The sequence below is a fragment of the Ictalurus punctatus genome, chromosome 23 (assembly GCF_001660625.3).
Source record: "Ictalurus punctatus breed USDA103 chromosome 23, Coco_2.0, whole genome shotgun sequence".
NCBI classification, from domain to species: domain Eukaryota; kingdom Metazoa; phylum Chordata; class Actinopteri; order Siluriformes; family Ictaluridae; genus Ictalurus; species Ictalurus punctatus.
Genome location: NC_030438.2, coordinates 4,997,606 through 5,014,325, shown reverse-complemented (window position 1 = coordinate 5,014,325; position 16,720 = coordinate 4,997,606). Strand labels below are relative to the sequence as shown.

Sequence of the window (16,720 nt, the reverse complement as noted above, 5' to 3'; positions counted from 1 at the left end):
TGCCCATATCCTTAGAAACGATACGGTTTGTTGTGTTTGGAAGTGTCATTTCCGTGTTTTTCTGAAATGTCAGAAGCTTAGAATTAAAGAAATATAACTTTTAACGTATAATAATACTTAGCATTTATAATTAAACATGCAATATGGACATTTTTGAGGAGGTATGCTTTAAAGAACACCTCATCCTGTTGTCTTAACTTTTTTTTTTTCCATTTAAAAACCTAAATACTGGGATTCATCCCGTCTCCACAAAGCAGTCTTATTCATTGTAGGCGAAAAAAAATAAAATTAAAAAATCACGGTCTTCAAATATGCTTTGTGAGGCTTTAATTTAAATATTAAGTGCTTTTTCATAAAGATAAACAGCATGCATTATATGGGGTTGTTTCAGAGCTGCAGGGCATGCTGGGAATCTTTTTCTTTATTGAATCCGATTATTGGCATGTCCTTGAGGGTAGCCCACGCGCTGCAAAGTTTCATTGGCACCCAAAAAGATCAACATACCCTGATCAAGGCCATCTCTGTAATAGCTGTCAACACTTTTATTATCTGAACGAGCCTGAACAGGGTCTCATCTGTGCTTTCTTTCTGTTTCTCTTTCTGGTCCCACATTGATGGCTGTATTTCATATCTAATCATAAAGATGCTTTGAAATCTCTTTGAAAGTGTGCTATATAAAATAGCTTACTCTTCTTGGATAGCTCCGCCAGTGAGTCATGTTTTTCCATTTAAATCTGAGATGGTGTCAGTACGCCTGTATGAAATATCCTGAATGCACATCAGCTCAGTTTGTGATGCCAAGAATTATCATCCACGGCTACATCTGACACTCGAGGTTGACACGGTAAACCTTTATCTGCAGATTAGACCGCTTTAGAATTTTCTTGGGCATTGAAAATTTAAAAAAAAATACATTTTACATAGATTTTTCCTACACTAAATTCAGAAGGCAGGGCTACTATTATAAAGCAAGTACAAAAACATGCCTGTGCCAATGGTGCACTCAAAGAGAAGAATTATAAGTAATAAAACATTTAAGGGAGTGGGGGTTAGGATAATCAATGACAGGGTGGTGTGAAGCGACCCCGAAGTTGATTAGTTTTCCAATAACAGCACCTCTTGCCACGTTTTATTCCTCTTATATCACAGGGATTTGCCAACGATTAGAATTTTTTACATTTATTATAAAGCACAACACTTCATGGTTTTTATTTTATCCATTGGAATATAGTTCCATTTAATATTGTCGAATGTCCGCAAACCAAGTTGGTTCCTGTTATCACTTACATTACAGCAGTTATAAACAGAAGTCCTTCCTTCTCTTTTTTAGGTAAAAGTTAAAAATACAATCAAGTAAACAAACAAACAAACAAAAAAACAGAGCGTATAACGTTACCAAAAAAATGGAAAAGCATAAAAGATTTTCTGTTACTGTTACAAAGCCCTGACACTGGAGACTCCTTCCATGAATGTTAAACATGTCCTTACAGGAAACGTCACTATATCAACGATTATACATTTTCTTTGTTAAATAATAATACTTTAAAAAAAATAAATAATAAAAAAAACCCAACCTTTTTATTATTAGGTTTAGATGAAGTTGAGTGTCCGCCATACACGTCCCTGTGAATGAGCTGTTGCTATAGAAACGAGTGCATTGCTGTAAATCTGTGATTTGAATTAAGGCAGGAACTACCAAATCAACACCTTCTGACCAATCAGATTCGAATATTCAACAGCAGTATAACAGTAGCGGTTGGAATCAAGTAACACTAGTGGTATGTTTGTACAGCTGAAACTGTGTGAATCAGCTCTCCTGCTCACTGCTCTGTCCAGCGCCGGAGCGTATCGATAATTTGCTAAACACAACTCTGCGTTGTTAATCACTCACTAATGTGCCTCGTCGTTGACGAGTAACCGAAGCATCGATTCGTCTCCAGACAAATTAGGGTTGCTCACAGGAGCCGCTGCTATTGATCACCTGGATCGAGGGTCCGAGAGGAAAGGAAAGGAGCATGCGAGAGAGGAATGATGGTAGAAGAGGTGACTCAGCTCTGTTCCTTTAGCACATTGGAAATCAGATTTAGATGAGACGCTCGCACTTTGGTTTCTGACCTGTATCACGTGGTGTGATGAGATTACCCGCCCTGTCCTCTTCTGTTCTGTGTTGTATATTGATTTTATCAGGCAGGACATGATATGTACTCTTGTTTACCACCATAATCACATTCCCATTGGCTCCACTGTGCTACAGTGTAGAGTCGCGTTGAAGTTTAGTCATAAATTGCGGCCCTTTAAAAATGCAATTCCAGGGGACGGTCTCATTACGCTGCCCTGCCCTTAATGGCTGTGTGATCGTGGATCACGGACTGCGCTCTAAGAAATGTTTGCGTTTTGATTGATCATTCTATAGTGTGTGGTGCGTAAAACAATGAGATGATAAATTCCTTTCCTAATGTCCTTTTCCATCAGCTCAGATCAGGAAGTTGTTGTAATTGATATTGTTTACATATGCATTAGTGCATTTAGCTCAGAATGGCTTGATGGGTGTTTGTTTTTTTTTTTAAACCAGGCCCACAATGCAGTTGTGAAAAATTTATGGGAATTCTCTTTAGTTCATGTTTAGTTCATGTTATTGTATTCTCTTTAGTTCATGACATTAACATGTATAAATAGCCAGCAGCAAATTGTGGCCTGGCACGTCCTCTTTGATCACCTTTTTTTTTTTAAATCCGTAGATATTCAGAGAACTAGGAAACATGTAAGGAATAAGTCCCTTGTGCTGTTATGGGAAATGTATGAACACCTGCTGATTATTTTATCCTTATTTTAGGAGCACATCCTGGCATTTTGTTTTCTTCTTACACTAGAGCTACATTTATTAAAGAAGAACATATCGTATTTTTTTATATTGTGTGATGTCCAAAGCTTACTGAGAAACTGCAATTCGTAAAGCCATCATCCCGTGGTGGAAAACCTTCACAGCTTGTAAAACAAGCTTGTACTGTGAGAAAGCACTGACAGCTGAGACTCCTTGTAAAATGCTAATGCATCTCCGTTTAACGAGTGCATTAATGTAAACAGATTTGCAGCTGCACTACGGTCAATGCTTACTGCTGTAGAAAATGTACAAAACAAAACCTTCTGACCAATCGGAATCGAGAACCGAGGTATAAATGCTTATTAATATCTGTATCGCTGATGAATTAAAGAAATACGCACGTGTTTTAATATAGTCTTTTGGATAGATATTGCATCTGTAGCACGTGCGCAATTACCAAAGAAGACATTTCCTGAAATGAGAAGGGGGGGGGGGGACAGTGTTTACTCAAAACTCATAATTATTGGAAGCCTAAAGGCAGTTGTTGAATTTTGTCAATATATCTTTATATACATGAAAAGCATTTTTTTTATATAGCTTTCAGGTGTTTATGGATTTTTAAATCAATGATATTTGTAAATGATGCTCTAGATATGCGAAATACGTTCTTTTAGAGTCGGGACTACTTTTCTGGATGCAGGACTTTGTGATTATACGTTATCTGAGTACTTGTAAGGCTCTGATTGTGTTGGAAAGCTGGATCAAACTCCATAATGATGGATTTCTCATGTCTGCCGCATTCTCACTCCATCATTAGAGCGTAATATTTGTAGGTTTAAATTTATGGTTTTAAATCTGATTCAACCGTACTGATGGTCTAATAATAATAATAATGGCTTTTAATGAAGCACATTTAAACCCCAATTCCCAACCTGCAAACAATAAATGACCTACTGTGGTTAAACCATAGATCTGGCAACGTGGCCTGTTTTAAACAAAGTTTAAACCCAGCCTCAGCTCAATGTAGACCATCCTGGACTGTTCCTCGTCTTTGTTAGATGAAAATATGTCTTGATTATAAATTTATGCTCCACGGATATATCCGAAAAGATTTAACCCCTACATTTAAAAAAAACTAACCAAAAAAAACCCCACACACACACATGAAAACGCAAAAACAATTTGAAAATGCTCATGTAAGCCTGCCAGCCCAGTAGGTGCCAATACAGAAAAATACCCACATGGCCAAAAGTTTTGAAAGTAAAAGTGACAAACACAAAGACTGAAATGTTTTTCTCGTCCACATGGAAACGCTGAAAACGGAGGTTTAAAACGTCTCCACCTTTGTTTTAAGTGACCCAAAACATTATTTACAAGTAGACATGAGGCCAAAACACTATCTGTACACGTGTGGACATTAGAACCTAGTAACTAACCTATGAGGAAAGAAGGATTGATAAAGGAAAACGGTTCAACTCTGCTGTTGAAAATCGATGCACACGACAATCAGATATACATTCCCACGTTCACACACACAACGCACATCTCAACAAAACCACTGCTTTATGCACAGCGTGCAACACGGCCATAAAAGACACCCAAATACAAGTTACACTCTACAGCTAAAGGTTTATGGACATCTGATCATCACCCACTTGTGCTTGTTGAACATTTCGTTTCAGCTCGAGTCCCTCTTTGCTGTTATAACAGGCGCCACTCTTCAAGGAAGGCTTTGAACTAGATTTTGGAGCATGGCTGTGAGGATTTGGGTTCATTCCACCAGAAGAGCATTAGTGACATCAGGCACTGATTGTCAGGCGAGGAGGCCTGGGGTGCAGTCTGCGTCCCATGTTCAGTGAGGTTCAGCTCAGGGCTCTGTGCAGGACACTCGAGTTGTTCTACACCAACCTTGGTAAAAACCATGTCTTCATGGAGCTCGCTTTGTGCACAGGTGCATTGTCATGCTGGAAGAAGATTGAAGGGAAATTGCAAAGCTACAGCGTACAAATACATTCCATATAATACAACCGTGTGCTTCCAACATTCTGGTAACAGTATGGGGAAGAACCACATATTATGGGTGTGATAGTCAGGGGTGCACATACTTTTCGCCATATAGTGTAGACATTATAAACAGTCATCTAATTACAAACATGTATTTTTCTCTCGTTTATTATATATAGCAAATAAGATTGTATTTGTAGGCTGTGTGTGATCTTGAAAGAAGGAGATTCACAGTCCTAGTAAACAGACTGGCAAAGCTGCGTTAAAGAGCACAATCTGGCAACACCCCGGAAATCTGGCAACTGTCCCTTTAAAGGCGAAGCCCTTTCACACTCGGGCAGGATGAAAGCTTGGGCTGTAGTACTGTACACACTTACCAGAACGGATACGCGGACGTGATGTGTGACGTGAAATAAGACATTATTATAGGGAAAGTGTTAAAAAAAAAAAAAAAAAAAAAAAAAAAAAAAGAGGGCGTTATTAAGTTACAGGAACCGGGCTGATGAGACGGACACGGAGGGGTTTGCTTTACCGCCGCGAGTCACTCAGGCCTGGGAAGGAGAGAAAGAGAGAGAGAGAGAGAAAGGAGGAGACACCATTCTGCTCCATCCATCCATCCATCCATCCGATCCATCCATCATCACCGCCCGTATTCGTGCTCGTCGCGCCAGCTGGGTAAACTCGCACACTCGTCCGCGCGCCCGTGTATTATTCATGATCCGTGATCGGTTTACGCGCGTTCACGCGAGCAAAGAACAGCAATACAATCATACAATATATCACAATGTGGACCTGCAGCCCTTTGTGAACCTCCTTTTTTTGTTAGGTCTGTATGGGTTGCTCACTTGCTGTCGGTTGAACTTTTGGATTTTAGAGAGAAAATCAGGAGATCAGACAGAGAGGCTGAAAATCAAGAGCATTGTAGTACAATATAGAAAGATTTCATGCATTTTTAAAATATATGCTCAATATTGCACGCAAAAATATAATAACGCCTCCTGGATTGAATGCAGTACATCTGAGCAAATTCCAGGCTCACATTTTGTCCCTCTGTGCGCGTAAAACAAATGGTGGAAGGGTCTCCAATGAAGGCGCGCATTCATCAGCACATTCTATAGAAGTGTGTGTGTGAGAGAGAGAGAGAGAGAGAGAGAGAGAAAGGGGCGGGGGTGGGTGGGTGGGTGGGTGGGGGTTTGGGCGGGGAGGGGGTGGGGTCTGGTGGGCGTATCGGTGACAGAATATTTTGTTTTATCCCGAGCTGTGGCGCTCTGATGGAGAGGGATTGAGAGACGCATGTGGGGAGGAGCGCATGTCGGTTTTCCTCTCAGCATCCGCGCTCTCTGTACGTGCGTACGTATCTGTGTCTCTCTCCGTCCGTGTCCCACGCACACTCACCACAGTCTGTCCTCTCTCCAGGACCCGCCTGCTCATCCACCGGCTACCGCAGGGCAGAAGACGAGATGTCCGCCAGCACGTCGCACGCGGAGCCCGCAGACTTCTCGGCGAGAACCGTGCACCTCAACCGGACACAGAGCACCAAGTTCTGCGACAACCACGTCAGGTGAGTCCTCATGCACTCATCCATCCACTCCCTCACTCACTAATTTATTCATTCATGTATCTATTTGGCGGTCCTACTAGGTCACAAATACTTCTAAACTTTTAAATTAGACGTAAATATATAACGAAAAACAATGCACAATCCAAAACAGCGTACATGCTGTTTATATTAACTTTAAAAACCGTATATTCGTAGTTTTTCCGTGCATTCTTTAACATATTAAAATAACCTGTAGCTACGTTAGGAGTTTTAGTATATCTGTAAGATTTATTAATAATATGACATGTGACTTATTTGATTGACAGCTCCATTATTATAATAAAAAAAATAAAAATAAAAATAAAAACCCATTAAAAATAGTGGAATAAATAAATCACCATAGGAGTAATGTATAGAAAATGAACACATTTTTACATTCTTGAATAAAAAAAAGAGTAGAGGCTATAAATACATAATTTCATAAATGAAATATACTTCAGTATTACGTAACACGCAATTCTGTATGTTTAATTTAATTTTTTTTAAAGCGATGAGGTCAGTGATATCCGTGATATATTTGCACTTTCATTCAGCTAAACATGATTTTGAAGAACCGGCTGCTCTGCTTTTTCTCCGTTTCTTTTTATCGCAGTCTCTGATCAAAGACGACACTCCTTATCCTTATCCTTATCCCGTCGTTTGTTTCAGTTACACTTTGGATGAGTCCAGGCAGTTTCAGACGAAGTTGCTGCTGGCGGTTATGATATATATATATATTCAGTCCTGGTGCCAGAACGAAATGGGAGATGTGTGTGAATTGATCTATTATTTGTTAAGTCCATTTTAAATTATGCTTCAATACGGTGGCTTGCTCTCTGTAGCACGTAAAATCTTTACATTGAGCAAATGTACAACGAAATGTACTTGTAAAATCTCTCATCAGACTTGACTCCTGAGAGTAATCTGTGTTTAGCTGCGATCACCTCTGAAGTGTCTTTTTTTTAAATTTTTTTTTATACACACCGAACAGCAAAGAAACACTGCAAGATAAAACACAAGGGTTGGCATGACTGTGTTGTTGTTTTTTTTGTGTGTGTGTGTTTGTGTGTGTGTGTGTGTGTGGAATATTGACTTATTTGATCGTTGCTGAAATATAAACAAACTTCATCTCTGAGGACAGAAATGTCACCGTATTGACGTGAATATCAATTTCCGTAGACGACGTTCTTCAAACCTGTCACTAGGGTCATCAGTCTGAGCCGGTCGAGCACATGCGTCTGCGCTTAAAGAGCAAGCCGGGACAGTTTAGCGATTGTTAGCGTGATGTAAAGTTCTACCTTATGGATTTCCCCCAAGGGATTTCCCAAGTATATCAGCTTGTAAAATGTGTAGCATCCTCTGCTAGTGGCGGTGTTTAAAAGACGAACAGCGAGCGGGCTTCACTGGACTGAGCAGTAAATTAATAGAACAAATTTGTCATCCCACATTTTGTCCTTATTTCCATTGCTGAATTTGGTTGCTGTAAGAAATTGAAGTAGCTACTGAACGTGGACTTGGAGGTCGAGCTATATATACTTTACTCAGAAAGCCTTCACTTTAGGGGGAAAAAAAAGCCACTAGCTATAGCTAACTTTTCATCCAGACGGTACGACTCAGCGAACAAATGCTACACAAAACAAATGCAAACCTTCCTAACACTAACAAGGAAAACAGAGTAATAAAACTCAGAACACAGCAACACTAAACATCGGCAAGACCTCGCATAGACGTACAGAAGTCTTATGCACCCTATTTATTTTTAGTACAAACGGTTATAGAATTTTATTTCATATTTAATTTAATTGTATTTTTGAACACGTGTGCTCTACAGCATTTCTTTGCACGTGCATAAGACTGCACAGTACCGTATGAGAAGCGTCTTATAAATGCTGCCTTCGAGTCCTAGTAGAAATATCGCAATTACGACGCGAATGCACATGGACACCATCACAACATCGTAATTACACCTTATAGCTTAGAATAATTACCGTTCTTTTTCTACGAGCACTGGCTTTCCGAGTCGAGGACGTGCCGATAACCGAAAGGCATTTCTGTTGTTTGCCAGTACGAGTGTGATTTAAATGGTACTTTTGCATGTTAGCTCTTTGATGTCTATCAGTGCGGTAAAAAAGAAACTTCTTATCAAAAAATAAACATGGCCTCTGAAACCGTTCCACTGTCTGAGACGTAAGGACTCACCACAGGTCTTTGCACTTGGATGAGGACTATAAATACGGCTTATAGGGAACTATTTGCACTACACTCACGATATATGAGCAAACTCGTCATTCAATCCAAGCAGGAAGTACAAGTCTGAATTTCTGTATCCAATCCATGTACTCCAAGAAAAAAAGTTGGTCACAGGAACTTTAGTTAATAATTCATCTCGAATCAATTACAGCTAAATTTGTGCTAATGTTTCACGGTTTATCAACACAGCTCCACGCTAATGCTAGTCAATATTAGCTAAAAACCACAACCGCTGCTTTTATCTAATAACCGAAAAGAAACACGTGAACACCTTCAAGTCGGAATAACAAGTTTTCCCGTCCTCGGTTCTGATTTTCTAATCGTTTGCATCTCGTGGTCACATGACCATGACGGCATGGAGACGGAGATTGCTAAGTCGAAGGAAAAGAAAAGGAAAAAAACAACAACACTCGGTCAAAGGCTTCAAAGTGATTTGACTTTAAATCTGATCTGATGTGAATGTGTGGTATGGAAGAAATGTGGAGGCGATGAATAATCATATTTATATCTTTATTTGTTTTTGGTCATAAAAATCGCTAAATTGAGCTTTCAAATCACCGAGAAGCTGATATGGCAAGAAACTAAGGTAGCTTTGGGTCGTAGATCAAATCCTGAGCCATTTTCATATTAGCTCGCTATTCGGTGTGGTTTGTCAACATTTCTCTGCTCACACACACACACACACACACACACACACACACACACAAGATCGATCCGTCAGTTCCGCCTCATGATTGGATTTTACTCTAAGAGGCTCTATTTTGGTTCCTGAAACAAGATTACAGTGTGTGTGTAAGGGAGGCCTGTTCCTTGGCCAATTCCATGGAAAGCAAGGTAGTCTGTGTGTGTGTGTGTGTGTGTGTGTGTGTGTGTGTGTATGCGCCTCCTGCTTCCTGTTCCTCCTCCTCTCTGTCATGGCGCGTGCTCGTCCTGCTGATCTCTCCTCGTTGAGTGGAAATTGATCTCCGGTAGAGTAAAGGCGTGTTTATCCAAACCACAGTCCACCTCCGTTATCTTCCTCTTCGCCTCCATGTTTTATTCACAGCCACGTTTCAGCTTCCTGACCTATCAACCTTACCTGTCAATCACAGTGTCACCATGGCGACATGTCTACAAACGACAACATTAGATCTAACATAGAAGGACTGCATGGTGCTGAATGACATTACACGCATACACACACACACACACACGCACACAGCTGTAATAGCAAAGAACTTACAGCTAGTGTCTCATACTAGTGTGGTTCAGTGTGTGTGTGTGTGTGTGTGAATGTGATTAGATGAAAAGGATGGTATCGTATGAACATTAGGCTGCGCTCGGATATCAGAGCTAGTCTGCTGTACTTCCAGGTCAGCCGTGAGTGGGTGTTTGATGTCGTTGTGTTGGTTGCTGTGTGTGTTAGGCTGTGAACCTGCCGCTTGGTTACGAACAGCAGGAACAATGTGCTTGTGTTTACACAGAAAAGAAACAAACACACGTGCACACCACCCGTCATAAGTCATACATGCGTCTCGCTTTAAATAAATAAATAAAAATTCAGAGTAAACGAATGTTGACACAACAGCATCTGGAAATGAGTTTACCGTTGCTGTGGTTTGCCTGGTGCGCACTGTTACGTAGCTTAGCTTATTAGCAAGCAGAATGTTTATTTTATTTTATTTATTCAGCAATATTACATTACACACTTTAAAATTATTTTGAACATAATCAACATTTTAGGTTTAGGTTTCAACATACAGTTTAGCCGTAACCCCCCGGCCCCCCCCCAAAAAACAACAACAAACCACACGACAACAACAAAAAACAATAGAAACCCTCATAGAATTTGTAAGGGTTTTAATGGTTATAACTGGAATTGTATTGGTTTTAATGGAAACTGTAATGGTGGAAACTGTAATGATAACTGTAGTGGATACCATTATGGACCAGTACTGGTAATGGGTTTAATGGTTAAGAGCAGATGGTTTGTAATGATATTTGTACTGGAAACCATTAGAATTTCCCTGTTTTGTTGAGTTTTTTTCAGCAGGTGTAGCATTTACATTTTTTCCCTGCTTGCTACAGCCACCGGAAAACTAAGTCTAGTGATCAAAGAGTCGAAGAGCTGTTTGTCATTTATACCGTTAGCATGGAACCATCTCGTGTCAGAATTTGCAGTATTAGAGATGATATTCGGAGTGCTGTGCGTGACAGAGTGGCCTGCCCCGTCACCTGATTTTCTCCGCCTGCGTGTTAGATAAGCTGATGTACAGCCTTGAGATGAAGACAAAATCGCAGTTATATTTAGTGACTTTAACGGCGGACTGTAATGACTGCGAGACTATTTAAAACCCACTCAGTGGCGGTCAATAGATGTAAAAGGTTGTCAAGGTTGTCCAGCCTCGTATTTTTGGACTCGTTCTCTAAATTTGGGCAGAACAGTGATGTCAGGGTGTTTTATTTTGGGTGGGTGGATGCTACAAAAAACAAACAAACACACAAGCAGAAAGCTTTTTTAGAGTGACCCAAAGAGGTATTGAAGTGGAATCGATCCCGAATCGAGCGCACGCTGCCACGGCCGACGAGCAGCGAGCTATATTTAGATCTGCTCTGCTTTTAAGATGCGCAGAATGAGGCCGGTTTTAATGACTTTTTTAAAAAAAACAAAACATGTTTTTTTTGCTATTGACAAGTAGCACTTTAGGCATTTATTGACTGGAGTTGCATTTTGTAGAACGTCACCCACACACCCATGCGCTTTGTAAAACACACCGGCTCAGCTTTACCAGCAGTCCAAAGCAGTCAGGAGTGTTATTTGTGAAACGCAGAACGGTGAGATGATGAGATGGATGTTTATGAGATCTTCCTGTTCTTCTTCTGCAGCACGACAAAGTACGGCATCTTCACCTTCCTGCCTCGCTTCCTGTATGAGCAGATCCGGCGAGCTGCCAATGCTTTCTTCCTCTTTATCGCCCTAATGCAGGTACGACTCAACACACACACACACACACACACACACACACACACACACACACACACACATATACCTGAGCTGAAGAAGAATAAAAAATCTTAGGTAAGGAATAAAACATTTGATGTTCTGCTATAGGAGAATCATCAATGACAGGGTGAAGCAGAATTACTCGTATCACCTGGAAGCTGATTATTTTCCAATACCAGCATGTCCCAGAGTGTTTTATTCCTCTTTTACCACAGCGATTTGTCAATAATTAGAATTTCTCATTTATTCAAGAGTGACACTTTTTATCCGTTTGTAGCTACATTTAATATTAATGTCATTTAACGTCTACAAAAGAAGTTAGTTCTTATTTATAAAGTCGTTCCCTCACCACCTTCTTTTTTTCTCTCAAAGTTAATACATTTTTTTAAAAAAAACACAGCTTGTCATGTTAGCGAGAAACCGCACAGCGTGAACGTACTGTTACAAAGCGCTCGACTGTCCTAATTATCAAAACAGTTATGCGTAAATGATGTGCTCTTCCCCCCCCCCCCCCCCCCCCCCCCCCCAAAAAAAAATAAGTCAAGTTGACATCAATTTCTACTTTCAGCAAGTCTGCCCCTTCGATCAGTCTGACGTTTGCTGCTTTTGTTTTGCAACTGAGCTGTGAGGATAATGTGGCTAACAAGTAACGGAAGTCTGTCTCATGCAGTATTCATTTCAATATTCAATATTCGTTTTCCACCTTTCTAAACTTTCAGCTAAATCGGCTAGTCGCAGTCATGCGAATCGGTAGGTTATATTGATCAGTAGCGTCCGTTCAGAAACACTTAAAGATCAACTCTAAATCCTTCCCTGAAACAATTGCTTTACAAGCGCTGCATCGCTCGCACCGTCTCATTGATCACAGATGAAAAACGGCCCTGGTGCAGTTTTATGGCTTTGAGACCTCTGCTGCATTAGTCTGAATTGACTCCAGAAAGATGAAAGCTAGATTTCCAAAAGCCCTATTTTAATATGCCATTTTAGCATTTGTTTACTTCAGGTTAGAATGTAAAAGTGTTTTTTTTTTTGTTAGTTTGTTTGTTTTTTTAAAGAGCATCTGAAGAAAGAAGGATGCAATGTGACTGTGTCATGATGTATCTGTCTTATGTGTGTGTGTGTGTGTGTGTGTGTGTGTGTGTGTGTATTTGCAGCAAATCCCTGATGTCTCGCCGACTGGACGCTACACCACTCTGGTGCCTCTCATCTTCATTCTGACTGTGGCTGGGATTAAGGAAATGATTGAGGACTATGTGAGTAAGAGCGCCCTCTGGTGTATGTAGAAAGATCAGCCATCCATCCATCCATCCGTCTGTCCATTTTCCAGACCTCTTATCCTATACAGCAGGGATGGGCAATCTTATCCTGAAAGGGCAAGTGTGGCTGCAGGTTTTCATTCCAACCAAACAGGAGGCACACCTGATTCCACCTGTTTAATCAGTTGAACTTGGCTTTCAATAGATTCAGGTGTGGCTTCTGCTTGTTTAAATGAAAACCTGCACCCACACCGGCCCTTTCCGGATAAGATTGCCCACCCCTGCTATACAGGGTAGTGGGGAGCCTGGAGGCTATCCCAGGGAACACTGGGTACAAGACGGGGAACACCCTGGACAGGGTCCCAACCCATACCAGGTCACAATCACACACACATTCACACACTACAGACAATTTGGAAATGCAAATCAGTCTACAGGACATGTCTTTGGACTTGGGGAGGAAACCGGAGGACCCAGAGGAAACCCCATGAAGCACGGGGCGAACATGCAAACTCTGTGCACTCAGGACAGAGGCGGGTTTTGAACCCCCAACCCCCAGTGGTGTGAGGCAAACGTGCTAACCACTAATACTGTGCTAGTGTTTAAAGGGTTCGACCTTGTATCAAGTAAGGACTGAAACACTTCCTGATGTAGGAAAGAATATCACTGACTGGGTGCTGTGATGAAGCGGAGCCACTCTTACCACCACAAAGTTGATTATTTTCCTATAACAGCACGTCCTGAAGTGTTTTATTCCTCTGTATTCCTCATTTAATGATATGGAACGTTCCTGTTAACTCTTATACACGTTATAGCAGCTATAAACATTCGTTCCATCATCAGGCTCACTTTCTTTCTCTGAACTGAAGCTAATAAGACAAATAAAAAAACCCACACGCAACTTGTCCTATTACTGAGACGTGTAAAATGTTACAGAAGTTCATATTATGACAAAAATATTATATAGGAATTATATCAAAGTTAGACTGATGCAATTTTATGCTTATGCAAGCCAAAACTTCAGTTGATTGAACTACATTGTATTGAAATATACACATCTATCATCTGTCTGTAACAGTGCATTGCATTGTGGGATGCATACGTAGAGATTGGACTTGAATAGCATGTGTAGTGTGCAAGTAGTATGCATATTAGGCTGCTTTGAACACAATTCATTTATTGTTGTGCAAAGAATTTAGTGTTTGCGGTGCCAGGGTTGCCAGATTGGGTTCCTTTTCAAATCAAATCAGAACTGATGGTTAGCTCTGAGCTAGTGATCTGAAGATTTATCCTCATCACAGCTAGAGAGTCACTGCTGAACTCTTGAGCAAGATCATTTTAGACCAACATTTACATTACATTTATTCATTTAGCAGACGCTTTTCTCCAAAGCGACTTACAAAAGGGGACCTCTGTGTGTTCGAACTACAAAGTGGGGAAAAAATCACGGATTCTTCCGAGTTGAGTTGGGAAGAGGGTTCTTCCAAGTTGAAGGTTAGAAATGATGAATTGCAAGCTTTAGTCAAATGCAACTTTAAATCTCAATACCCTGAATTGGATCCTATGTGTAAGAAGGTTTTCAACCTGGCAACCCTGTTAGTGAAGCCATTCTTTATGTAAATAACTGAGAATTTTTTATGTCTGCAGAAACGACACAAAGCAGACAACACGGTGAACAAAAAGAAGACAACAGGTTGAGTATTGTTGGTGTGTGTGTGTGTGCGTGTGTGAGTTAGTGTGTTAGATATCATGTCGTTAAAATATTGCATTATGTTCTTTTTTTTACTCCAGTGTTGCGCAACGGCACATGGCAGACTATCATCTGGAAACAGGTAACCTCATCCCTCTATTTCTTTCATGTCCTCCCACTTTATCTCATCCTCCTCTTTCTCTGTCCCCCTTTCTCTCTGTTTGTCTGGTTCTCTGGGTCTCATTTCATCTACGCCTGCTGTAGTTTTAGCTCATTTAGTCACCTTTCCATTACTGGCTCCAAGTGCACAGTTCTGTCTGCTCACATTCTCCATTTTCTCTCTTTCTCTGTCTTACTCCTCTTGTTCTTCTTGTGTGTATGTGTCTCCTCCTTCTATTTCTCGTACTCGTTCTCATTCTGGATCTCCCCCTCCCTTCATGCTGTCGCAATGCTGCACCTGCCCACTAGGTGGCAGTGGGAGACATAGTGAAGGTGACCAATGGGCAGCATCTCCCCGCTGACATGGTCATAGTGTCCTCCAGGTCAGCAACACAGTGTGTGTTTGTGTTTGTGTTTGTGTGTGTGTGTGTGAGACGTTCACACTAGCAAGTGACAAGACCACTACTATTGTCGCTTGTGGCCTGTCCAGCACTTTTTTTTTAGTTACTTGATGAGAAATGTATGAAAGCCCGTTTTTACCATGAAGAAAAATAATACAAAAGGCAATTGCAACTTTATTTTTCACAATTGCGATTTAATATCGCAATTCTGACTTTATTTCCCACAATTTTGCATTAACATGTCACAATTCTGACTTTTTTCTCCGAATTGTGAGTTTAAATCTCATGAAATATAGTCAGAATTGTGAGATATAAACTTGTAATTGCGAGAAATAAAGTCAGAATTGTGAGAAATAAACTCGTAATTGTGAGAAATAAAGTCAGAGTTGTGAGATATAAACTCATAATTGCGAGAAATAAAGTCAGAATTGTGAGATGTAAACTCGTAATTGCGAGAAAAAAAGAATTGCGAGATATAAAGTCGTAATTATTAATTTTTTTCTACGTGACAGAAACAGGCTTCCATAGGAATGGTAGTAGCTATGTATAGCTTCTAAAACTAAACTAGTTAAGCACAAATCAAATCCATCTCTAATCAGTTGGCTGGTTCAGTGTTCAGTGCTATGTTCAGTGCTAGGCTATCAGCGATCAGTGCATGGAAACAGTCTTTAGAAGTTACGTTTTTAAAAGTGTTTTTGACGGAGAAGAATCTGGGCACAGCCCCGTATGATTAACAGTTCAGCTAACGCCTCTGACCTTTAACATTGCTGGAAAGCCGTCTTTCAAAATATTGCTGCACACTCGACACAGTTTCTTTTGGTTATATTTTGTTCAAAAATAAAAATCAAAGTTTGAAATCAAACTGCCTTGCGTTATTGTGTCGCGAAAATGACCCCATAGCACCATCTAGTGTCCAACCAGCGCTAATACAGGTATTACCTGTGTGAACTAGAGATACCTCGTGTGAAAATTGTAATATCGTTGCAAGTCTAGTCTCTATAGACAGTTAATGAGAGGTCCAACAGTAAAGTGAACTAACCGCAGGTCGTGCTTGTATGTAGAAAATATATGACCGCTTGATGCTTTATCGCTTGCTAGTGTGAATCTTGGGTGAGCGCATGGGTGAGGTATGTGTCTGTGTGTATGTTTTTATACATTTGTGTTTGAATCATGTGTTTCCGTATAATTTAACATAGCATTCCGACACGTTAAAGGAGTCGTTTGATGAAAAATGAAATTTACACTCGAGAAATGTAGCCAAGACGTGCTTAACTCTGATGTTTGCTTCTGAAGTTTTGCACTGGAGTTACTGTAGAAAGCTAATTTAGCTAACAAGTAATGAAAGTTTGTCTCACCCAAAGTCATTTTCTGTAAACGTGTGCCTTGAACCACATTCAACATGCCTTACTAGTTCATCACTGAGCTCAGTCATGTTATGGTGTGGTTTTGTGAGACAGACTGCCATTACTTGTTAGCTAAATTAATTTCATAGCTCCAGTGAAAAGCTAAGGAAGCAAAAAACAGTCGCTTAGTGTGTCATGGCAGATTGAAGGAAAAATTTCTGCGAATTCAATTTT

General features: G+C 40.4%; 1 protein-coding gene across 5 annotated transcripts in view; it reads left to right on the top strand.

Annotated features, from left to right (window-relative positions):
- Positions 1–16,720, top strand: part of atp8a2 (ATPase phospholipid transporting 8A2) — a 64,225-nt gene that overhangs the window by 9,793 nt on the left and 37,712 nt on the right. For 2 of the 5 annotated variants that reach the window (XM_053675021.1, XM_053675025.1), the window contains exons 2-7: positions 6,242–6,386; positions 11,520–11,619; positions 12,792–12,890; positions 14,541–14,586; positions 14,685–14,725; positions 15,052–15,125. In XM_053675021.1, the coding sequence (XP_053530996.1) occupies positions 6,242–6,386; positions 11,520–11,619; positions 12,792–12,890; positions 14,541–14,586; positions 14,685–14,725; positions 15,052–15,125 (505 nt within the window). Of the gene's footprint in view, positions 1–4,763; positions 5,501–6,074; positions 6,168–6,241; positions 6,387–11,519; positions 11,620–12,791; positions 12,891–14,540; positions 14,587–14,684; positions 14,726–15,051; positions 15,126–16,720 lie in introns of those variants that run through there. The other 3 variants (XM_053675022.1, XM_053675023.1, XM_053675024.1) reach the window with 3 other exon arrangements.